Source organism: Camponotus floridanus, unplaced genomic scaffold (genome assembly GCF_003227725.1).
Source record: "Camponotus floridanus strain SB8 unplaced genomic scaffold, Cflo_v7.5 scaffold55, whole genome shotgun sequence".
NCBI lineage: Eukaryota > Metazoa > Arthropoda > Insecta > Hymenoptera > Formicidae > Camponotus > Camponotus floridanus.
Genome location: NW_020229714.1, coordinates 913,814 through 939,860, shown reverse-complemented (window position 1 = coordinate 939,860; position 26,047 = coordinate 913,814). Strand labels below are relative to the sequence as shown.

General features: G+C 42.4%; 1 protein-coding gene across 4 annotated transcripts in view; it reads left to right on the top strand.

Moving 5' to 3' along the window:
- Positions 1-26,047, top strand: part of LOC105253826 (CUGBP Elav-like family member 4) — a 534,430-nt gene that overhangs the window by 34,035 nt on the left and 474,348 nt on the right. For all 4 annotated transcript variants that reach the window (XM_025412718.1, XM_025412719.1, XM_025412721.1 and 1 more), the window contains exon 2: positions 23,032-23,114. In XM_025412718.1, coding sequence (XP_025268503.1) covers positions 23,032-23,114 — 83 coding nt within the window. The remainder of the gene's footprint in view (positions 1-23,031; positions 23,115-26,047) is intronic.

The following is a 26,047-nucleotide window of genomic DNA, read 5'->3' as shown; positions in this document are numbered from 1 at the left end:
GAATATTCTGTCGTGTAACATTTGAATTCTTTAACGCAGAAAACGTTCGCAACACACACACTTCACACGTTACAATATATACTTCAAACACTCTTGTTAGGAATAAGTGTATATCGTCATCGAATATTAACGCCATATCGAAGGCTCTCGACACGGATGCAACGAAGATCGATGTCGCAGGTTGCTACGCAAACAGGGCCGGCGTTTTGCCTCTGCTACACGACAAGAGGACCGAAAATCCCCCAATAAAACGCGTTCGCGAAATATTCTGTGTCGCGACACAAACGAAATGCAAATGGCTAGGCTATGCGTCGCACAGACGTTTGGCAACACTGTTTGGGTTTCGTTCGAGGGGTGGTTCTGGCAGTTGGTAGGCGAACGTAGGGGGTGTACACAAGACAGATAGAGCCAGGGATGTGGGAATACGAGAGGGAGGGCGAGAGAGAAAGACGAGCCGAGAGAGCAGGACGGATGGAGCGAATGAATAAGGGGATGAGGAAAGAGGGAACGAGCGAAAGAGAGACGAAGGGTGAGTCGGGGAGAAGGGAGACGGACGGAGCGAGATGAGAGACAGGCTACGTTGGGTCGTTGTACCACGTCCCGTCCGTCAACACCTCGCCGCCCTCGGCCGGGCGAAACTATAAAATACACGTGACATCACCTACACTGCTAGCGCTTTTTGGTACAGCGGGCGCGTTATATTCGAGCCGACGACTACTCCCGTCAATGTTCTTCGTCGGACTTTGCATTCGATTCGGCGTTCCCCTCAAATCCGCCATATTCTATAATTGAACGATGATCCATTCACCATGATACATTCACCTCCGCGCGATAACGCTATCCGGCTTATTGCCGGATAACGGATTTACGATGAGTTCCAGATGATTATCTTCCGCCCGGCGCAGTCGGAATTGCCGTCGCTTCGCATTCGCACGTTAATTGAAACGATCTCGGCCCCATTTCCCCGGCTCTGCGTTCAAGCAATTTCCACGGACGCGTTATTTCAGCAAGTAGGACGGAAGTCGCGACGACCTCCAGCTCAAGGAAGTTTCGCCGGCCGACGTCGCCAATTTCGGAGAGTAATTATAAGTTAGACGAGAAGCGAAGAGAGTGGATTCGAAAAAGGAAATTGGTCAAGCGTTCATTGGTCACTTTGTAGTTACTTTAACATCTCGTGATGTTTTTCGCGCGCGCGTTTCACACGTATTTGTGATTTCGCGTCGCGACGCTCGCGTGGTCTTAATTCTGTACGGTCATGGCAGTGGAAGAGTCGACGCACTACAGAGACACGTTCGGAGACCTATAAAATGAGGAGTGCATGCTTTACGACCCATGTAAATCCTGTCTCCATATATTTGTTGTTTAATTTAGATGTTTTCTGCTTCGCGCGCCAGTATATTCTCCATATGACCCATAGTATTTCTCTCGTGCAAACTCGTTGAATGCACATTACTCAAATTAATTTATCCCCCTACGCTATACTTATAGTGTACGGAGAAATTTTAAAATAATTTCAAAATAATTTTTTTCTAATTATTTTGGATTAACAATAATATATTAATTATTTTTTTGTTAAATCTTGAATTACTCGATGTGCTAATCGATTGAAAAATTATAAGCGAGATATCATATAAAGCATGTGATTTTTCTCCGAAACTAAAGCAACCGATATTAAACTGCTGCCAAATGGAAGGAAGTCAGAATTGCGGAAAATGAACGAGTGATAATATATCGATCGGATGTAACGGCACGGTATTGGACATTTGTGATTTCCGCGGAGACCGGTAGACCGGTAGTCTATCGTTGTTGACAAACGAAGGAAGGCTAGGTCGAGACGTCGAATAGGATTTAGACGATCTGAGGATGGAATGGTATAGAGGGTGGGTTTCCCACCGAGGAAATAACGTCGGCAGCCCGCGCCGAATGGCAAACGCTACATAGGAGAGAGCGTGGTAGCACAATCAGGCTTGATGCCAAACAGTTCTAGCCACTCCCAACCGGTTCCACCCGTGGGATTGGTTGGCAATTACAAGATGTGCGATAATCCGCAGACTTGGCAGCGGGCGCCACTTGCGTTAACCCACCAAGATTAACACTTACCTACACGTAACTCTTGGCTCCCGCTTGGCTGCCGCTTGCTTCTGCCTCTCGCTTCTTCGTCACCAGCCACCGTGCTACTTCGCCTCTTATGGATATTAATAACGTATCTTCCTGTACCGCTAAGAGCATTATACCGCCTGTAGGACGAGCAAGAACCAAGTTCTTCAGGCCACAAAGAAACGCTTGTCTACTCTAATTTTCTACGCATCCGGAGCGGCAGCGGAAAACCGGAACAAATTATAAAAGTTTCTGCAACGTCATAGAATGAAGTAATCGCAAATTTTGTCCCATCGGTGTATCATGTTTTTAGAGCATAATATCAATAGGAAAATTATATTCCTGTGATATTTAGCATAGATGCGAAATTGATCGAGTTATTGCAGCTTACATATTTTAATGTGACGTTTAAAATATCGGATCGATTTCGGCCGTTATCAGATTCCATAGCGGAGTTGCAGGCTCCCGTGAAGGTGCTCTGCGTAACTCAACCAGAGGAGAACTACCGGGGGATTAAACTTGCTCTGGCAAAAGTCCCTGAATCTTGCGGACTATGTCGGTCGACCCTCAGCCGCAGAACTTAGATTTATGCCGCGAAACCCTTGGAATTACCGAATCGAGGATTTATTTCTCTTTTTTGCTCCCGCGTTCGCTTTCCTCGTGTTCGCATATCTAGCATATAGGCAAAACGCATCTAATCCCTCGGAGGCAGAAACCTCAGGAAGCGGCACGTAGTGGCTAATACCTCTTTTCCTCTTTTTCTTTAAATTACCGGTAACGCGATGGTAATAATTCTTAACTAAAGTCAAATTCGCGTCGGCTATTGTTGTCTCTCTTGATATACCAAGCCGGAATACAAGAGGTAGCATGCGATTCTACTATTATGTCAGCGTGGAACCAATGAGAGTCATAATCGTTACCGCCATTTCCTGTGGTGTATCGACGATATAGTTAAGAACTTTTAAAGTCTAGAGTCCGATGCAGTTGCTATTTCACGAGACAGATAACTGATTTCTAATTGTGGATTCTCAGTTTCATTTAGCTATCGATTTTCCACATTTCGACCAATGGGAAGGTACTGCGTTATATCGTTATATCGCATTTGGTGACGTTACATTAGTCTCGTAATAGACAGACCGTGGTTAAATGTCTACTCGACCGGAAGTCAGATAGCAGATTGTCACGTATAGCGCTATAAGTCATGATTAATTTCCATTCAAGAAGCGCAAGAAGTTAAATATTTGCATTAACTATATGACTCTGTTGCTTTCTCTTCGAAGAATATCAAATTAAAGAATAATCTAATAATATGTGTTTGCGCACGTGGGTGTATGTGTGCAATAATACGCAATTATTTATTAAGTCTATCTTAGGTGATTTACAATTGGCTGAAGAATTCTATTTATAATATTATTTCCATTGCGTATCCTAATATTAGATGTATATTCTGACATGTATATTTACATGCATTATATGTGTATATTTTAAATCTTTTTAAGTCCTATATTACACGTAAAATTATATAAATAGACTTCTATACACATGAATTATCGTATAGATTTAAAGCCAGAACTTTATATTTTTTCTTTAAATTCTCCCAATCTGTTTATGATTTTTTCCAAAATTTGCTAATTGAACAGTTAGTAATTAATTTATGATTAGTTTGTTCACAAGAAATGCGAGATGAAAATATATTTCAATAAATTCATAATTCATCTTAATGATTTTAATTTGCCTCGTGAAATGTTATTACACTTGGCTGTGATCTAATTATGAATACCTCTCTTTTGTTATTTTTTGAAGCATTAATCTTGGACTTCTAAATTTTATAAATAAATGGATATGAGAATTTAAAAAAAAACAGACAGGAAGAAGACTGATATTTTTTACATTTGCTTCACACATCAGGTGCAATGTTTTACGAACCGTGAAACTGCAGAAAGCGTTTATGCAGATGGTCGCGTCAAACACCTCAAAGATTAGCATGCACGTGAACCATTCGTCGAAGCACGGTTAACAAGGTATACCCGCGACGCGACAACCTCGTATACGGAATTAAATGGTACACTTTAATGGTGCCACGGCGACGCCTGGAAGGCGTTCAGATTCCACTGGTTGGAGGCGCAAAATATCCACGCTCTTTCGCTAAATACTTAGCATTCTCCTCTTTGAATCGCGGAATCGACGTAGAGCAAAGAGGATCGTAGAGAAAACGCGCAGAATCTACGTTGTAGGGAACGTGTCGCGAACCTCCGCAGTCTCTCTACCGTTTTCCCTCTTAATTTATGCACATGCACACCTAATTAAAACGAGGGCAGGAATAGTGTCGCGCACCTGTGTTATCGTAACGACTCGCCGCCAGTTTTCCGTCGTTTTACTAGATCGTGAGTTTGCTCACGGATCTTCGACTATCTTCTGTTATCCTTTTACTCCTTCTCTCTCTTATCTTCGTGTCGCGATAGTTGGAGGACTCCGATGGGAATCTACCGGGCAAATTAAGGACCATCGCGAACGAACGAAGCACGAGATGTTGATTCGCGCCGAAGGATTTTAGCCAAACGTCTCTGCGGATTTGTACTGCACTTTTCTTTTCTTGAAGATACGACTTGTGAAATATTTATTAGCTTACTATTTAAAATCTCATGATTTTTAATTAAATAGTTTTTATCATGTCTTTATTATATAATCTATAATATCTTTTTTGTTATATGTATACTTGAATATATGCTGTTCTAATTAATTAATTCTAAAAAATTGTTTTTCTAAAGTTGAAATTGATATAAGCAATAATAACATTAGATAAAATAATTTTATTAGATTTTTCCTGTGTATTATTGTTAGAGAATAATATTGTGGCTAACTATGTTGATTATTGAGATGTTTGGAACCGATGAACAATTCAACTCTCTGAATTAATCACATATGTATTTCTGTAATAGGATTTGTCGTGTATTGTATCCATATTTCGATAATATGTATCAATTCCGCTGTACGAATAGTTTATATGGCATACAATAATATACATATGTTTGGTATTTCCGTGTTTTGATTACTAATAATGCACAATATAGAAAAAAATAATACTAAATATATTCAAATTATTAGATTACAGCCGATATTCAGTTATTGTTTACGTTTAATGCGCGAATGAACTTCTCGTTTTTTTGAAACCGTTTTTTTTATTTCCTATTTTTTCATGATCTGATGCATAAAATTGAGCTGCATACATATTCTTTCGTTGTGTGGACCAATCGCGAGGATCGCATTCCCGCGGCATCAAAAAAATTATCATTATTCGTGTAGTCACGTCAGAGGGCATCTATTATTATGGAAATGAATTGCCGCCGTGAAAGAAGGAAGAAAGCCCGTCACCCTAACTTCTATCAACAAGGTGGGAAGTCTAACACCGTCGTCGACTAAAAGATAGAGCACGCGCGATGCACTAACGAGATACAGTCATTAGACGTATTTATTTTACGAGCGTAGCGGGGCTTCGGGAGGGTCCTGATGGGCAAAAATTCAATAGACCTCCACGCGATAGAACACGGTTCGCTGGCACTGTTAAACGGTCCTCCACTCACGTAATGCCTCGCCACTTATAACGGGCGAAAGACGAAGGAGCGAAAGAAGGAGATTGGACAGCCAGATATTATATAAGTTTTATAACCGGGCTCGCGCGAACATCCCTTCTATGAACACCCTTCTATCTTGGTATTGTCGGAGGGTGTTGTTGTTTTCGATTTACCGCGAGGCATCCATTATCATTGATAACTGCTTCCGATTTATTTCAAACAGTGGAGAGAGATTTAGAAAATATCATTACATTATATATTATATGAAATAATATTTTTGTAATTACAGATGATTCTGTCCAAATAGAAATACATCTTGTTTGTGGAAATATTATATATATAATTATATTTTAACATTTGAATTTTTTCAACAATATTTTTTATCATTATTAAATTAATCGTATTGAATTTTCAATTTTAAATATCAGGAGAGAATATAAAAGAGATTGCATGAAATGAGGACGAAATAAAGTAGACAAAATACCATTACACATGATCGCACATAAATGTTGTACTTTAATATATCGAGAAACTTTGATATTAGTGGGAACGTTTTGCTGATTGTGTAACTATAAGCGAAATAATATCGTCAACCTCTCGCTCCGCAAACTTTTCGCAAAACGTATTGCTTGAGCGATATATACAATATATATCGTTTCACTTTCCTTTTTCTGTTCGATTTTCCTCGCGTTCCACTTTCGCAGCGGGTGAGCGTGCACGTAACCACAAGCCGGTAATTTGCGAAAGTACGGACGTTTGCTCAGGCGGAGGGACGACTCGCGGAATATAAGAGCGCGGGACTTGTTGCTGGTTTCAAGCGGCAGCCCGGAGTCCCGCAATATACCGGAGGAATTCGATGGTTTATTGGCTTTCCTTGGACGTGGTAGAACAACGGGCGGAAGAAGAGGAAAGAGAAACGGCATCGCGAGCGGAAGAACGACGAAGGAGAAAGAGAAATGAGAAAAAGAGGAAGGACAAATCAAGCAGCGAGAGAGGGAAAGAGAGGAAGAGGAAAGAGAGAGGAGGGAGAGAGAGAGAAGAGCAAAGCAAGAAAATACGAAGGAGCGAGATGAGAAAATACGAAGGAGCGTGGTGACTATAGACCACAGCGTCGGCTTGTTTATGGGAGTGCCGATGCGCACCATCTGCTCAAAAAGACTTGTTGTTCTAAATGTGTACATTTCGCGTGTGCCCCCGGTGTGCATAGACCAATTGGCACGACAAAATCGTCTACCGTAGCTCATTCTATGCTTCTACATTTTAGTAGAGCGCAGGTCATCGCTCTTTCATTTTTCGATAAACGCTAGTCGAGGGGAAACCTTGTCTCGCAACGACGATTAACTTGTCGTCGCGGATATTCCGGGACTATAAATTTTGTTATCACGCACCTATTGCGCGATGAAGATTCGCGTGTTGCGTGTATGATCGTTTGATGAAAAATGATGTTTATTATATCCAAGAATCCAGATTGCGCGATGTAAGCATATTTACGACGGCACTGACGGGTCGGACGTGACATAATTGATATCTCAGAAGCCTTAAATTAAGCGCATTAACTTGATGAGCGACAAAATCTCGCTACTCCGACTCTTTCCTTCGGTATCTCTGGTTCCTCCGCGCGAGGATAGCTGGATCTCGGTCATCGCTGTCATTGTCGTTGTGGTGGTTTCAAGCGCGCGTCATGGTATGAGGAAGTCCATTCGCGTGGGTGAGAGCGGCGGTTGACGACAACCGCTACCGTGCCACCGTAGCACGCTTCTCGGCGTTTACTCTCCGGGGAAACAAAGAAGGCTCGAAACAGCAGACCGGGCCAGAAAGGAGTTTCCAGCGAGTGCCTCATCGCACAATGGCACAGTTAGGGTTACAAGCTTCTTGACGACTTGCCAAGTCGCGTCGTTGACGACGGCGTAGCCTGGACCCTCGCTCCTTTGTCGCCGTCGCCAGCTAGACGTTGCACGACGGTGACGATTGCTCCTGCGAGCGATGCGACGCGGGGCGACGCTGGGCGGTGTCGACGTCGGGGCGTCGTCGTCGCCTTGGATGGCACAAAGCATCTACCGTTGCCTTGCCTCGCCTCGCCTTGCTTCTGCCTGCTTGCCGAGCCAAATCGACCGACGACCGCACGTCGGCGTTTGATCCGTTGGCCGGAATTGAAACGGAGCCAATGAATCTGCCGCGAGCGGGATTGCGATCCGGGAGAAATCAAACTCGGGGGATATATATCGCCTCGTCCGAGGCGTTTATACCTTTTTTTGTCCCTCCGGGGGAAAAGTTTGCTGAGAGCGATGAAAGGGATATATACCTCGTTTGCGCGATGAGGCGGATTTAAGTACCTCTATCTTTCAAGAATGCCATTGATGACTTTTTTCGGTCAGCACTCGTAATTCGCGATCTTGCTCGCATCATATAGTTTTACCCGCTTAATCATATAGTTTTTGTTTGACGGAGTAATCAAAAGAGAAAGAACGAGAAAGACTAGTTCTGTGTAGTAATCCTGGAAACTTTATTATCTTTCGAGATTACTAAGACCATTTTACTGGAGATCTACTTGGATACTAGGAACTACAATATGATGCATTTGACCTTATCGAATTTCCTTAACATACACGTTTCCCTAAAGTGACTCTATTTTTATATTCATCACAATGCTATATGAATCTCTTTCTCACCAACTTTAATCATACAATAACTGATCTCTCTTTACGACGGAAGTATCTTATTCAGAGAGTCGCGTTATCGATGTGCAAAGTCGGCCACCGCATGACTTGAGATTCCGCGACGATATTTCAACCGTGAATTATCGAAATTGCACTTTAAGTCGAATCTGATTCCATGGTAAGCTGAAGCCCAGGCGATTCCGGGAAACGTGTCCGCTTACTTTGTTGAGCTCTCGCGCCGCCGCAAAAAGAGAATCCGAGCGGTTTATACCCTCGCACACACACATATGTTCGCGAAAAAGAGGCTCGGGGAGAACACACAACAGTTGCACAGTTATATTCGTTGTTGCCGCGCGAACATATACGTACACACGTCTACGTGAAGGTACCTTGCGGACAGATGCCGGAATGGAAGTCGAGCTTTGGGAAAGCCGTGCACGTAGCCACGAGGGATAGAGGCGGCCGTAGCCGTAGGTTGGCTTGGCAATGATCGCCACCCGGTGACTGTGCCAACCATTAACGGACACGTGTCTCTATCTGGTCCTTGCGCTAGAATTGCGAGATTTATCGCCCGAAACGACACCGCCGAAGGCTCGAGTGTATTTTTATCACACGTTATCGATCCGCTCGCGTATTAGTTTCTCGTCGATAGACATATATACGACGAAAGTTAATTATCGCCAAACTTGCATACCTGGAACGTTAAGATGTTTTGACTAACGATAAGACACGCTTACAATATGTTCTATGTTTTTCTAAAAAATTGACTTTTTCTTGAACTCTCGAGTTGCAAACGGGTTGAAATTATTCTTAAATCATTAAGCGAAGCTCTTTGAAACTTGAAGTATAACATCTATGTGTTCTCCGGCTCAACTCTGGTACAAGATCCACTGGAGCAGCAGATGATTTTGACAATAAAACTGTCTTATATGCAAAATTTTTCGATATATAGAGATGAAATTTAAAAAAATGCTTTTTCAGATTTTTAAAAAAATTTAGATTTATTGAAAATCGCGAGAGAATCTGTCACTTTACGAAGCGAATGTTTGGCGCCAGATTTGTAATGACAGATACTCGTTTAAATGGCCCAAGTTATTAGCAGCGTGAATTGCCAAGTCTCCGTCAATCACGTATGTTTTTTTTTTTTTTTTTTTCGAATCGCAATCAATATCATCGCTAATATCAGTTTCAAAGAACACAATCGTATCGGCAAACTTATTGTTATCGCGATAACGGTGTTGCCGCAGCGTGGCTCTCGGCTACGCTGGCGGTTTAATGTTATGCGTTCGCAAATAACGGCGCGATTCATTTTAGCAACAGAACCCCGCAGTGGTTTGTCAATGGCTCGATAGCGGCGTCGGCGCTCGGCTGTTCCGGTCATTAAAACTTGATCCATCGAACTATTTGTCCGTCCGTACACGCTGCAATCCCGAAAGTCTCGTTTTTCACGATATCGCCTCCCCGACGTGGTTCTCGTTCACATTTTTTATGCGGCCGCCTATACATCATCGTAACGGTGAAAGCGAAGCGCGACAGATAATTCACGTGAACCCGGACAGCGCTCGTAAAGCTGATAAAAGTGGCAGGATGACTTATTTTAATTGAAACATTCGTAATCATTTCGTGATTGATTTGCGTACGAGATCGACATATGGACCAATATTCGAAACGTTATATGCCGTGATAATATTGATGCAAAGATCTTCTTGTCTTGAGTAGTAGGCTTGATACTGATTTTTAGATTAGGAAGCGTAGAAATTATATCGATTTTTGTATCAATTTAATAATCATGTCTACATTTGGAGAGAGTGGTTAAAATATCTGTTTATAAATAAACTGCACCGCTTGAAAGCTACACCAATATCGGCTAGATAATTAAATAACTTTACGAGATACGGTAGATATTAGTTGAATTAAAATGTATCTCGAAATTGTATTTATCGCTTTTGAGTTCAAGTTTTCGCCATTCTGTCGTCACGGTCTCTCTATGCGGCTTTTCGTCAGCGATACGAGTCGAACATGCTCGATACTATTGTAGCTTTTATTGTCATGCAAAAGTCCGAGCTTATGCTCGATGTGGAGCAATTCGGCAGTCGGTTGGACACAATAGACCTGGACAATCGGCCCGGTACAAAATATGCAAATTCGGCCGACGTCGGGGCCGGTCCGACAAAAACAATAAACGCGAACGATTGCATGTGTTCATACATCGATGGATTCATAAAAATATCCATGCAAACATGGGCGCGGGATAGAGGGACGAGAGAGCGGAGATCGGGCCAAAGAGGAAAGAGAAAATGCCGTGCGGTGTGAGTGGAAGTATTATTTAGTCGCTGTGAAACTGTCCGTCCGTTACATTTTTTACGGATTGACCGCTAATGAATTTATGAGAGATGCTTTTCTTCTACATATATGTACACTGAATAGAACAAATGATAGAGATGCTTTTGTATCGATCTATATATTTTACATGTCAGAACTAAAAAGAATTTTGCAATTTCGTATCTTAATAAACGAACATTCAAATAATGTTCATTTCAAAAGAATGAGTAATTGAACAACATTAATGGACTCTCTTTTACATCTGACCTTTTCAACTCTTGAAAAGTATAATATAAACTTGTTTTCTATTACATTGCTTATAGTTTAATATTTTTTCAGACTCTTCAAATTTTTTTATGTTGCCGAATGATATTTTATTCAAGTTCTTTTTTTTAGAACTACTCGATTCTTGTATTAATGATACGGTTTAATCATTCGTTTTTCTGTGAATTTTAACATGTCGGTATTTTCCTAAATTTTTCTTCCAATCTACTAGAGATTCCATTTGCGGATGAAATAAATTGGTAAAAATCTTCATCCCAACTAATCAATTTACATTGCAATTTAAGAATTTAATGATTAATTAAACACACGGAGATAGATTGACAAATTTAAATCGCAAGATCTTCCCTAATTGACGGTCATCTCAATTCTAGCTTTAATTAAAGTTAATAAATTAAGAGGTATGTTCTGAAATTGAAATGTTGCGAGAAAGAGAGATAATGTTTGATCGAATTTATGCCGAAGAGAAATTTCAATTCTAAATTCTTCACAAAGAATTTAACGCTTCTGATATTACATATATTACATATACTATATATATTTGTGTATCGAGTGAGCGAGATATGCCTCGATAAATCTTGTTAGAAGTATCTGACCATTTGTTCCACCAAGTGCGCCGAACCTATCTCCATCTTATCTACGTCGAAAATCACCATAGCTACAAATCGCGTGACGAGCGAAAAACGTTCGACGAGAACACCCGAGCAAATTCCGAAGATGCAACCTTTCTCGTAGCGACGGGTGAGAATAAAAATGGCGCAGATTGGGAAGCGAATAGAAAGAAGCGAATCGTTGCCGAGTCCCACAGGCCGATTTGACGGGTTCGTTCCCTTGATGCTTCTCGCTCGTCCGCGCCGCCACCCTTTTCCTCTCTTTCTCTTTCCCCATCCTTTCGCCGTTTCGACCATTTGCTATCGTCGCTTGTAAATATGAGCGGTCCTTCATTCGGACAGAGAGCAATAGCCCTAACAACGTCTTCCTGCCACTGCGCCCAGACGTCCGTTCAGCGTGACGGCGGTTTTCCTCCGTTAGGGAAGGTACCGCCATTCCTTTCCTTAAGATGGTAGACTGCGGGAAGAGAGAAGCGGCTGGAGGACGAGAGAAGAAAGGGACGAGACGAGAGAGCCGCGAGGGAGGAAAGTCCCCCGACAATCAACGTCTATGGCGCCGCGCCATCGTTCTTCGCATTTTACGTGGTGCCGTAAAAGATGCTTGTTACGAGCAGCGAACGGACAAAATGACGGATCGTAATAACGTTCTCGTTCAGCCGACGGCGACATTGTAGACCGATATCGCCAAGGTCCGAGACGACGACAGTCATAAACGATCGGGATAACCGAATATGACAAACGAATTTTTGCGAGTCCCCCATCTTGACTCTAGATTATTGTGATCTAAATAAATCACATACGCATATATATAACATATAAGATATATCCTAGATATTCATTTATCAAGTAATATTAATGCACAATAATATTGTGATCTAAATAAATCACATAGGCGTATATATAACATATAAGATATATCCTAGATATTCAAGTAATATTAATCTACAATAATTAATAATGTATGACATATGTTTAGATAGAACTTAAATATATCATCTTTGTCTATAAACTTCAACTAAACTCGTGCGATTAAATTCTTATAATTTTCGCCGTTTAGATACTTTTGACACGCTACAAACATGATTTATTTTCTATCTGTCTTTGCAGTCAGACAAATTGCAGCGTAATAAAGTTTTATGGCACACCTCGGCTGCGTGCATATAGCGGATTCCTTCCACGTTTATATATACGTATACGCGTCTATATAAAAGATACGCGCGTCCGCTGCTTGTGTGCTCGTATAAATTGCCGAGCTCACTTAGCCGGCCAAATTTATTCCAATCCCGTAATCCGCGCCTATTCATATAGATGCAAATCGGAGAAACGTGTGCCAAATTCGTACGCATCCTTCTGGAAATGAGATATCTCGTGGGGGGGAAGGATAGCCTACCGTAGTTCACCGTGCAAGCTATATGCCGAGAATGAATTAATCCTTGCCGGGGAGGGCGGAGAAAGAGGGCCGGCGCGACCTGAGTAGGAACCGGTGTAATACAAACGCATTGTCATGGTCCCACCGGAAGCTAACATTCGGGCTTTCGAACGTATAGCATACCACGCGAGCATTAGGATATGCGACGCACGGGCTCGTTCTGACTATCGTGAATTATTAAATGCCCGAATTAAATGCCCGCGCTAGTCATTAAACTGGCATAAGTCACACTTGCGTTCTAGCGACCGCCGATGAAATATTAAGCCGGAGTTCTACAGCGACGAATATATCACGGGCGACTCTATTATATCCGCGACCGTTTATTCGACCTTCCACATGCTATTTTACACTGTGCAAACGTGTACTGTACTCATGCAATTGTAAAAGCCCAATGAGACTCAATGATCGAAACAATTCATTTAGTTCTCCGGTGTAAAGTAGAGTTATTGTTCTGTTATACTTTATTTGTTGTTTTATATTATGTGCTATAAATACATTATGATGTTATGTGTCATGTGATATTTGTTATATATATACACATTAGTATAGCGTGAGATATTTTCATCATACGTACTGGATTATTTGACGCTACAAATTTCTCAAACGCAATTATCATAAAAAAATCAAAATTATTTTCCTCATTATCTATTTTCAATTGTTTATAAAATTATTATCCTGTCGCGAGCTGCGGAAAACAAAATATTTTATTTTAGTCTCGAAATTAGTCTGACATTTGCATCTGACATCAACGTTGGAAAGACCAACGAGTTGCCTGTAAGGCACATTTCCATCGACACGCGGTAGGCGCAACCCAAGATGTCTGGGGAAATGAAGCTATGCGGGTCGGACCCGTTTCATCTTCCTGCAAATAATTTAATCCCAGCTAAGTACATATTTATGTCTGCACATAGGTAACGCGTAGAGTAGGGTAGGTAGCAGAGGTAGATATATAGGCGAAATACCTGGCTTAAGACTATGTGCTCACCGCTCTATATAGCGGAACGTCGCGTCACACGGCCCGGTGTCATTAAAATTAATAAACGCAATTTGAAAGAGCTTAATTGAAGAGTCTCGACTCAGCGTAGAGCTGTAACAGTTCGAAAATTTTCTTTTGTCGAAAAAATGCTTTCTTATTCAGGAATCATCGAAGATTTTTTCCCCATCTTTTTCATCTCGTTTCTCTTCCCGGTTATTCTATGGCTTCTTTCTTCTTCATCTATAGCGATATACCCAGCAAAGCAGTTGAAATTGGACGTGCATCCAAGACGCTTCTGAATATCTCTGAGAAGCTTTCTCGGAGATTTTCCGGCGCAGTATTTAATTTGGTCGTTGTAAGAAGAAGCAGCGGAGAGAAAGAAAGAGAGAGAGAGAGAGAGAGAGAGGGCGAGGATGAAGGGCAGAAAAAAGGGCGGAAAGGTGAAGAGGAAGGAAAATGGAGGAGATACGAGAGCGGAAAGTGGCAGAAATGGAGAGTAAGATAAAAGTAAAAATAGGAGAGAGAAATCTTACTTGCGATGAAAATGCTTCGGCAAGATAGCCCTTACGGAGACTTAATAACTTTGTAGGTAGACTATATTTTTTTTACGTTTCTTCTCTACTCGTGACTTTCAAAACCCAGATTTAAAGTAAGCGTCGCAGTGCCGTCTGAGAATCGCGTTTTGAATAAAAATTGCCTTCAATGGAGCATTTCACGTTAATACTCCGCTCTGTGAAACGTATTTATAATGAAGAAAACGGAACGAAGGAAGCGAGTAGAAATGCTGCGGAAGGCGAAGGCTAGCGTGGTCTATTAATAATTGCAATAGGGTCAATTAGATGGAACTGCTGTTGAAAGTACCGCCAAGTACTGAATCGAGATTTCAATTCATGGAGAATGCTAATAACCAACTATTAATTGGACGGCCGTATTTTACGTTACTCTTTAATTTTATTCGATTCATTTCTATTGTAATCTGTTTCTATTGATAAATACAATTACAGAAAGGAAACGATCTACAAAATGGCGTTATCACTCGTAGCACTCTTAATAATTCCTTTAACATGATTCAGTGGAATCGTCGATTTGGTTATTGATTGACCGAACTGACCAAGTCTATTTCTATCCAGTATAGGTCAAAAGCGTTTCTCAAAGGCCGACAATCTTTGATCGAGTTCCGCCTTTGATCGGAACAGAGGTTTACCGACGAGAACGATTTCACAGGTCACATGACACTGCGCTGTATAGGTCTGATAGGGAAAACCGTATCAATAGTTACGGTAAAGTTGGGTAAAGTCATGACTTGACTGAAAAATTAAATTGAATTAAAGTAAATAAAGATAAAAAAATTTATATAATAAAAAAATATTTCTCTTCATACAATTATATTTATAATTACGTGAGAGCAATATGTGTACCTATTTGACTTTGGCACAAAAATTACAGTTGGCTTTCTTTAGCAAAAAAGTTTATTCACTGCAAAATGCAGTTTCTTTGCAGCATATTTCTTCAGCACTGCAAGCAATTGTCGTGAAGGTCGATGACGCAGAATACCATGTGAGTGGGTTCTAGTTTCGTTTCACGCGACTACTTCACTTATGCTCGTTGGCTTTATGGACTGAGACTTCGTGGTTGCGGTAAAGCGAGGGTCTTCTTTCTCTTCCTTCTCCCTCGTCTTTGTAAGAGAACTTCAAACCGTTCCAACATTACGAGGCTAACTTTTGCAAAGTGCACGAGGAGAGAATAGAATTAACTCGACGTCTGATAATAGCGCGGTTGCTAATCGCCGGGAAGGCGAACCGGCAAAGACGAAATAGGAACGGATGAATATTCATTCGTATTCAGCGACGCGGAAGTCTGAGCGTGTGGTCTCGTAATATATGCATTCGCGACGTACGTTCCTCGCTTCGAGCAACGATACGATGTAGAATGCCGGTAGGTCCTCCGGCGAAATTGGACGGACGATCGCCTTCTTGGATCAGCAACACCGTCGCTCGCAATCGTCGGCTCAACGAATGCAAACGTAGGATATACATGCAGCGGGGGGTAACTTGCTGTTATCGATATTCAAAAAGCCCGTTTTCGACGCAGGGTGTCCGGTGTGTCGGCGATAAAGGCCGATACTCCGTGGACGAGGCATCAGCCTTCGTTGAGCCGGCGCCACCTAGCTGCGGTTATTTGCATATTTCAATTTCCTCTGCGCAACACCGAGGGGGTGCCGTCGACGTGCGGCTGAAATACATGGACGTGGGTACCCGCACACTACCTTTCTATCTCGCGTCGAGCACGTGTGCGTGCTCCATTGTCTGTGTGCGCGGCAACGGTGTATGTGTCGCGAGGATCCAATGGAGAAAATTCCGTTGTCATGGACAACCATTACCACTCCGGGATATCGCGAATATAAGTACGTACACTTGGAAGCGGAACTCTTTTAAGAATGTATTGCACTTTTACTTTGTACAGAGCTACAACACGGCCGCCCACACACCTTGGAGATGGTGTGTATGTGCGTGAGAAGAGAATATGTACCATCAGTTGGAAACGCTTCTCGTTCCATCGCGGCTATATTACCTGCGTTCCTATTATAAAAGTCATTTCGCAGGACACTCTTCCCTATCCATTGTACTGGCGCATTTCAATTCTCGCCCAAGATGCAAATTCCACCTTCGTAGCCTCCGACAAGCCGCGATCACGACTTCCGCATATAACGAAAGGGTGATATGTGGGTGCGGTCCTTGGGTGAGTCGCCAGCGGATGTTTCGTTTCAATTCATTAGGAGAACCGTAAAATCGTCGTTTCCGGACTGGTTAGAGCAATTTGTTTGGTGCGATACGCGCTCCTTCTTCGGCTCTACGGTCGGAAAACTTTTGTTCTCGTTCTCTATGTCACTTGGGATCTTTTACTTCCCAATTTTCGACAAGCAGTGTCGAGATGATTCAAAGGTTAAAAGAGTTCGTTCTTTAGACATCATCCAATTTAACTTTTCACTATGTTTGTCGCGATTTTAAGCTTGCAAAAGTACAATTTACTTTAAAACAATCTTATATTCTTCAAATTTTAACTTGAAATTTTTTGCTGCATATTATCAACAAGTATTGTTAATTGTTATTAAACTCCACATCATATATTTCCTATCATATAATAATGAATAAGAAGATATAAAATTTCAGTGATCGATATCAACAATAAGTTTGACGTTGTTAGCTTAAAAAAAGCACGTGACACAGAGCGATTATATTCTTCAAGTTTACTCGAATGAACGAAGTGGGTTCGCAGAATCCAACTATCTTCGAATGGTATGGACCGATATATAGGCATTGTGGAGCGTCCGACAGAGTGAAAGAATGAGAGATGAAAACGGTGACTGTCGGAGAGTGAAAGAGAGAGATCTCGTTGTATCGATCGGCGTCATAAAATCCATTTTATGACTTGGACCTTGTCCAGTGACTGGTGTATTAGCCGTCGCATTGCCTCGCAAATAAAACGCTCTTCTACTCTTGAACCCCCTTTAACCATCTCGCCTGGCCCTCGTCGACGTCGGACGATGCCATCAACTCTCGTTTGTATCTCCCTCCCTTTTTCTTTCTCTTTATCTGCATGTCTCTTTTATCTTCTTCTTTCGCGATACACGTCGGTTTATAGACAAAATCTCACGAGTTAGACAGTTTCTTTCATGGTCTCATATCTATCGTAGCTTCACCAGCCTTTTCACGGTCCAGTCATGAGAGAAAAGAATCATTTGATTAAACCTGCGTCCTCTATACGTTTGTCTGACGACGGCGTTTGTTCCCATTCGAATCAGTATAAAACAGTCTGTAACCCAGTTCATCGGATTTGCATGAATGTCATATATTTCTCAGGACGAATAAACTTTGTTAGATCACAGCGAATCCCCTCAACAGTGATCTTTCCATGTGTGATACATGAAACTTTTTTTCTCGCATAAAAAATTATTTCGCTACTACATGTGTATCCGATTCACATACATGTTACGCAAATATTAATAATAATTGCGCTTGCAATAATTAGTATCACTGATAAAAATTTCATATCGTTACATGAAAATTTAACTTTGTAATATTCATGTAGCGTAAATTAAATGTAAAAGGGTAATGCAATATTATGCGATACATATTTAGTTTTCCACGTTATCAAATTTTATATCAAAAAATATTTTACCGCGCTTTATATTTATATCGATTTGGCTTTAATAATTAATTTAACTTAATTTGCATATCATACACGCTTATCGATACTTAATGTTTGGAGACTATGCTGTTTTACACATGGTACATTGTGTTGCAACCTGCATTAATGTAATAACACGAGAAATGACGTGACAATGATCATTTTGTCAAATTGATCTTGCACATCAGCAGGGACCAAACCTCGCGATCGAACATAATTAATTTTGATTGATTTAATTACACATGTGCCCGTAGAGTTAAGCATCTACGGAATATGCTAATTGCATCGCGATGCAATTGTCGTACTTTTGTTACATTTTACGCTTTGTAAAAATGTAACAATACAAAAGGAACAAATCTTTCTTTACTAATTTGCGGATTAGCTTATCTGTATCGTCGTACATTTGCACGGCTCGTACATTTGTATGCATAAAGTTGTATACGACGAAACTTCGTCGTTGCACGCAAGTGACTATGCGCATACCCGATGACAAGCTGTTTCATTATCTTGAATCAGCGAATTGTTCCTACATCACCGATGCGGCGAACGTATAGCTGCTTCATCTGCAATTTGCACGAGGCAATGCCACTCGACGCTTCGCTGTCAAGCTAATCGTAAGCCTTATCATAATTGCAGATGCGGGACCCGCCAGACGCGATGCATAACTGCATCGAGGGCGAGATATGTAGAAGTTGCGGCATAATCGCGTTAATTACTCTATATAGCGAGAATGGAATTTATTTTGAGAAAAGAAAATTTGTCACGACACCGATGCATTCTCCCAATTTTCACGCTTTTGCAATATTTTCGACATATATCTCCTTTATCTCTTCATATATTTCCTTGTTTTACGCTTTTTATATTTTATATTCTAGCGATGTAAAGTTCGGGCGAGAGAGTTTACTGATTGCTCCTGTCTCGAATAAGTTTGCGCCATGACATTATAAATTTCAAAGCAGCGGAGCGATACGATAAGGAGAGCAACGATATATGAGCGCATATATTTTTAGATTTGCTATCTTGTTCGTTGCAACCATGAGCTATGATGATTTATAAGGCGATTTTCACGGGCGATATCTATTATATTTTTTGATTTGGTTAGAATAATAGAATATCAAAGTTGTGCTTATGAGCGCAACTAATGGATCTCTTGTAGCTCATCAAGATTGATTATGTATTCGTCACGACATCATCTACCAACCGTGAAAGATACATGAGATTCTTTTGCCTTTATTTCTCGGCTCTCGTAGAGATGTTCTGGATGATGTAGCTACTAGAAATTTGCACAGCGAATTATTAATTAATATCATTTCCATAGATTTTAACACGCTTTATCTCTTGCAGTGATATTGAAACGCATCAATATTTGAAATTTCAGAACTATAAATATACTCGAATCAAATTATTTATTCGATATAGTCGCATCATTTCGACGCATCGTGCAAATTTAATACAGTAGAAAAAGACGGTACACATGTTGTACACGATAAAATTCTCTTATATTCATCCACGTATATTTCTAAAAGTTTTTATGGGTCATATATAAGACCTGTGCAAGTTTTAACTATGCTACGTCACCAACTATGTTAAATATGCTATGTTACATAAAGTTACAAGGAGGGAAGCTAAATATTAATTTTTTTTATGAAAATAATTACACAACATCTATATTCATTTTGATCAAAACTGAAGTAGAGCACGACAAAATGTGAAGAACATTGAATTCTTTTTCGTATGTACCTATAAAAATCAATATTCCAATAAAAATGTAGATATGTTGCAGGCTTTTTGTAAAATCAGCCTTTCTACGAAAAGGCTCTGTTATAAAGCGCCAAATCTTTGTAAATCGGCTCTTTTACAAAAAGCCTAGGCTTGAGAACTTACAAAGAGAGAGCCTGTGACAGAGATATAAAAGTAAATATTTCAAAAACTGCGAAAAGCTGTAGTTAGACATAAAAGCTCGATTATCCGAGAGTTCTTTGTATTCACAGTAAGATAGAATCCGGGCTGTTCCAATTCAAACTTACGCATCTCAAAAGCGCGATTCGCATAACTAAATGTAAAATCCGTCAAACTTATTCTACTATTTACCGCCTTCTGAACAACTACTTTTTTTTAATTGGAGCATCTTATTTTTCGCGCCGCTCGTTGATTGAATTTAACCGAAAAAAAGACAGAAGAGATTCACGCGAGAAAACGATTGTCCCCGTTCTTGTCGCGCATCGCTGGGAGCTAATTCATCCCCGTGGTAACCCGCGGGGCGTGCGATTTGCCGCCGCGGCGAAGTTTTCTATTCCCGCCGGCTGCGGCCAACAGGAGAGCCGTGTCCCAATGCAATTAAGATAAGCTCGCCCGCGCGATGTTTATAAATATTTTCGGGCATTTTCGAAATATAGCCGGCGGGTTACGAGCGCCGTGGTTCCCGTATCTGAACGTCGGGTATCCGCAGCGTGACCAGCCGCAGGGGCTACAATCCCTCGCGAACTTTCACGTAGAACGACGGTGGCGCGTTCCATTCTCGGCCTTCATCTCGGTCTCTCTCTTTCTCTCTCTCTCTCTCTCTCTCTTTCTGTCCGGGTCGAGCTTTTTACGTGAATTTATCTGCGGGTTAGGTTGGGAAACGCTCTACGTGCGAATGAGACGTACTGCGGTGCCAGAGATAATCGTGCGATCTCTGGACGCGCGTGCGACGTGCCGCATGAAAAATTACAAGTGCGCGTCTGTTACCTCCTCGTTTTCTCATCTGCACGACGTGACTCTTCGCAGAGCGAAACCGCCGCCGCATGCCGCTTCTCGTCATGAAACCACATTATCGAAAGCCTCGCGCGAGATTAAAACGTTCCGGACATTGCGTTGTAAAATAGTAGCCGGAACTTTACAAGTTCGTAGACGCGAGATATTCGTACAAGCAGCGATTATTGTGCAACTTTGAGGATACCCTAATCACTTATCTGTTAATATCGTTAAAGTAATTAAATTATCGGTAAGAATTAAGTGTGCACATTAGATATTAAATTAATTTGCAGGTGCCATATTAAATACGCCGTCATATAATGTAAGAGGGAAATAATTGTGAAAAATTTGCGTGTAAATGAAATCTGCGATTACGAGTATGCGAATATATTTTCCGCGGCTGATCCTGCAAGTTTAATGAATTCTGTAAGTGACAGAGTTACGCTGATAGAGTCGTGTCATAAATACCCGCACAATCCTGGCCCTCACGGTCTGTCCGCGGCTCTTGCGCCGCGCGTGCTTGCTTACATCCATCTCGGCGTGTTGAGATAGTCAAATGATGATCAGATAGGACCGAGAGGCCCTTTGAATAAATCCTCAGACCGATAGGAAGGCGGTCCCAAGGGGTTTGCTCGACAGTGCGATAGCCGATAATGGTCTGGTTCAGGCACCGTCCAATTCTCGGGTTAATTACCATCGTTTTAACCTAGCGCGATATCGACGCCATTTCTTAAACCGAATGTAGTCTCGTACATAATTGATTCTACGAGGACAGATACTTTATTTACCCTTCGATATTTTTACTTTACGCTTCGAGTGGAATGCGAAGTTTTAATTGATGCCTCGTATCGGATATCAATTATTATCCTTAACATGTCTCCTCGCTCTCTCTTTCCTCCTACATTTTCAAACGCAAAATACATATTTAATAAGTCGCAGATGCGATTGCAACAACGACCTTCGCCAAAGTTACAATTGACGCGATAAGAAGTTCTTTGTATAAATTATAAGCTTGGGCACAATTTTACGGTTGCGGAAAAGCAGCATATGAACTTTTGAAGTACGCGACTAATACAGGGCTATTTATATCAGGCCGCGAGATAACGGGCTGATTCTAACGTTGCGCGAGGCTTGCGTGAGCGCGACGTTCGAGGGTGTGGGTGGGTTGTTTCCGTTGCTACATCGATATTACTATCTGACGGAGATGATAGCGTAGTGGACTCGCATAACGTGTTTTGCGAGGCGCGATTAAACGACGTGTGTTTTACGGACGACGGTGTATCGTGCGGAAAAATCGTATTGCGTCGCGGCTGATGGATGAATCTCTCTCCTGCGGGGAGAAATTATTCTTCCGTTGTTGACGAAATCTCTCGCAAGTGGCCGGAATTTCGGTCGACGGTTGACGGTTAGCACGACGACGAGACGAGAGCGGGACAAGTGTCGCGGAACCGCGCGCTACCGAAACGTCACGTTTATTTTCACGCAAACGACACGCGGGCACGCGGCTTCGAGGAAACCTGGTCGATTCGCAACTGCGTAAGATTCGTATATGCGAGTATTTCCGGCGTTTGAGCGCGTTCCTCGCGAGTGAAACAACCGCCCCGGTCCTCGTCGCGCGTCATAAAGCTCGCGGCGTAAAAGTTTCGCGAACGCGTGTATATATGCCGGCAATTACGCAGCGAGAACTTTGCATCGCGTTCTAGCTAATTACGCTAACATATCGACTCGCGTCACGTAACGTAATCGCGGTGCGCCGCGAGTACGGCGAGAGATCGCGTATCCATGATCGACCTTAGCCTCGGCGCGCTCTGCGCCAGTTGATGCGGAAGAGCGGCGTAAAACTTTTATTTCGACGGATCTCAACTTCCTGTACTGTGGAAAAAGCTTTTCGTTTTACTCGCGCGACCGCCGATAAGCCGCCCGCCCGCAAGTACGTCGGCTAATATTCCTCTTAAGCGATTACCTCGCCCGAATTCGCGTGCCTCGCCTCGCCTCGCGTCCGACTCTCGATGCCTTTATGATAAAGGAGTACGTAAGAGAGCACGAGGATGTGCTATATACACACACATACAGATATATGTATACACATATGAGCTGTACATCGTAGTAGCGAACCTTCGTAATTAATCTTCGCGAGATAAGGTTCTGTTTTTCTTCGTTACAGGCTGCGCGTTCCTCACCTACTACAGCCGTGACAGCGCAATCAGCGCCCAGAACGCTCTGCATGAGAAGCGGACCTTGCCAGGGGTGAGTGTTTACAACGTTTATCTATTGCACAAGTTTACTTACCTACTTTTCAGCCAATTGTACTCTACTAATGCCACCTCATTCCGTGTCGTGCTCACTTCACTCCCAAGAAATCTTATCTTAGTCTCGCTTAATAAGCGTTCTCACGTTAGTCCGCCATGCTGCATACACGTGTGGCTTGGACGTAATACTGAGCTCTGCAAAGGGACGATATATTTTTCTTAATCGCCAAGTTTTATCTTGGCTATAGCGTATACGTGACATTTCGAATATATCGTAATCGAAGATACGCGCGTTTGGCATCATCGAATACCTTAATTAGCTGTTGGGATCGATGCTGTGCGCGCGTTCGTTTTGCGATGCCGTTGGAGAGGCTCCAAGCTTGCGGGCGAGATTGCAAAACATCGATTTATTCGGTCTCGATTTTTCTGTATACCTCATGGAGCGACCATCGACTCGGGCGACAGACGCTATAATTTTTAATCGAGAAGTAAAAAGCGCCGGACACGAGCGACAGTAACGGATACTTATCGCCGTTGGGTGCCGTATGCCGTCGTATCTCCGACTAATTTCGGCGATTCGCCGTCCGCGATCCGGGATATTAAAATGGCCCGACGTGACGAGTTAATCTCTTAACGCCGAAAGCCCCTTTAGGAGGGAAAGAGACGCGATATAAAGGGAAGGAGCGCGATCGTTTCATGGAGGTGGCACTGACGCGGCGAGTCCGCGATGTATCATCAGACTTTCCGTGCGGAATCCTCTGCGAAATGCCAGGGCCGGATGTACGCGCATTCTTACGCCTCTTTCCCCTTCGGTGAAATTTTGCATTTCTTTTCTTCGCGTATTTACACTCGCCTTGCAACATAATCGCGAAAGTCGCTTCACGAAGATCACGAAGAAGAGGAGCGAGAGGAATAATTCCGCTCGTCGTAATCGAACTGCACGGATGGCGGATTCCTCCATATTTATGACGAGTAATGTCGTAAATAATGCTGGACGTACTCCCCCATTATTCCCCGCCGTTCGAGTCGCTAACTCGGCACAGCTTACCGTCTCGCGCGATGTTAGAGAGTTATGATATCTTCTTCGGACATCCAGGAGATTTTCGCCGGACATTTATCGCGTTCGTAATACGTGATACTCTCTCTCGGCCCCGATATATTAACACACGCTATTCTCTTTCCCAAGAACGCAGGAATTTCGTAGTTTGTCTTAAAAATATCCTTCGCGATATACGATACACGTACTTTCCAGATCTCCTCGCGTGTTGAAAATCTTTTGAGAGGATAACGGCGGGTTGCGCCGAAACTCTCGAAATTTTTCATCGATTGTGGCCCCGAGCTGCGGCATCGCCGGCACTGTGAATGCTGCTTAACTGCCAGAGCGGTGCCAACATGCCCCTTCCCATTATCTGTGTTACCCCTTAGAAGTCCGTAGCGAGTACTGGCGTTATGTTTCGTTAATCTATCCCCGAAACAACGCTGCTACGATCTTGGCACGGCTGCCAGCGGAAATCGTTTTAAATGTTATGCCGAGGGATGCGTTGCCGGGGGTGCAGGCTGAGTTATGACTTTATGAAGAGGCAGACGCACATACGCGCGCAAACGCCGACATTCTTTTTTTTTTATTTTTTTCGCGTGCACGCGGTTTCCGCGTGTTGGCCGCTTGCGAGATATATCTGAAAAAAATCTGCACGTCCGATTCCCGTGATAAATGCGTCGCGGCAAAACCGCTTCGTCCGAAATTGCGCGGTTTAGTTCACAATCCGACGACAGAAATATATATCGTTCTTGTTGTACGCTAACTTAAAATTCTGATCGAATTTTACAATTTCGTATCACAGTATACGCTTGTCTATTGTCCGTCGATTGAAATGATGATGTGTAACATCATCGAAAAGGAGACCTTTTACAAATTTTGACAGATTTCAATTGATTTTCTTTTCGATATAAAAAAGAAATTGTGCGAATTTGCATACATGTACATTTACTTGACAAAATAAAATAAAAAACTTGGGAGTCGTTTAAAAAATAATGCAGATTTTATGATATTTAGCTGCGTAGCGCGTACGTAAACAGCTGCCTGTAATTCTGTTTGTCGGGCTATCGGCAAGTATTCATCCCTCTATCGTATATACACCTGATAAGATAGAATAATATTTAAACAGATGTTCTCTCTCATTCAAGACTCTACAGTTTTCACCTCGAGAGACAAGATAGAATCCCTCAGTTATCGCTATTTCAAATTCATCGCAAGCTTAATCAGGTGCAGGTCTTAACGTAAAGTTGCATAAAGTTATGCAACGCGCTGAGCTATGTATGCATAGGTATGCGTCCGATTAATTATCATTAAAACATTTCGGCCGAGAATGCGACGATTATGCAAATCTTAATCTGGCGCTTACATTCACCGAGGAGGCGGTTTTACAAGCCGTTCCACGAGCACGTCCGGAGCTTTCCTCGAGACAGCGATTTCATTCATTGGGATGTCTCTAAGTCGGACTTCCCGTAAACGCGCCTAAACGTCAGCTTTAATTATGCGTGTGTGCTATGTATATACGTGTGTGCGTGTGTATACGCGCATTTAGGGAGACCCTAGGTTTACCGATCGGTCCTACCCTGAATCGTAATATCCGAATACACCTGAGGCCATAACTCGGTCGAGCAACGGACCCTTCATAAACACGGATCCCAAAGCCGAGAGCGGTGCTGCTGCGCAAGCAATAACAATGCCGTTGGCCAGCACCGTCTATACTTAGCTCGCGCTCACTGCGGAAGCGATCATTGCACGTGCGCAGGCGTGCCTGTTCACGTGCACGCGAGAAACGACGACAGAAAGTATTCGGGCAGCCCCGCTTCCGGTCGTTTCCGTAATACTTTACGCGCGGCTTGACGTGGCGTGTCAAACTTGTTGCTATACATACGTCCGATGAT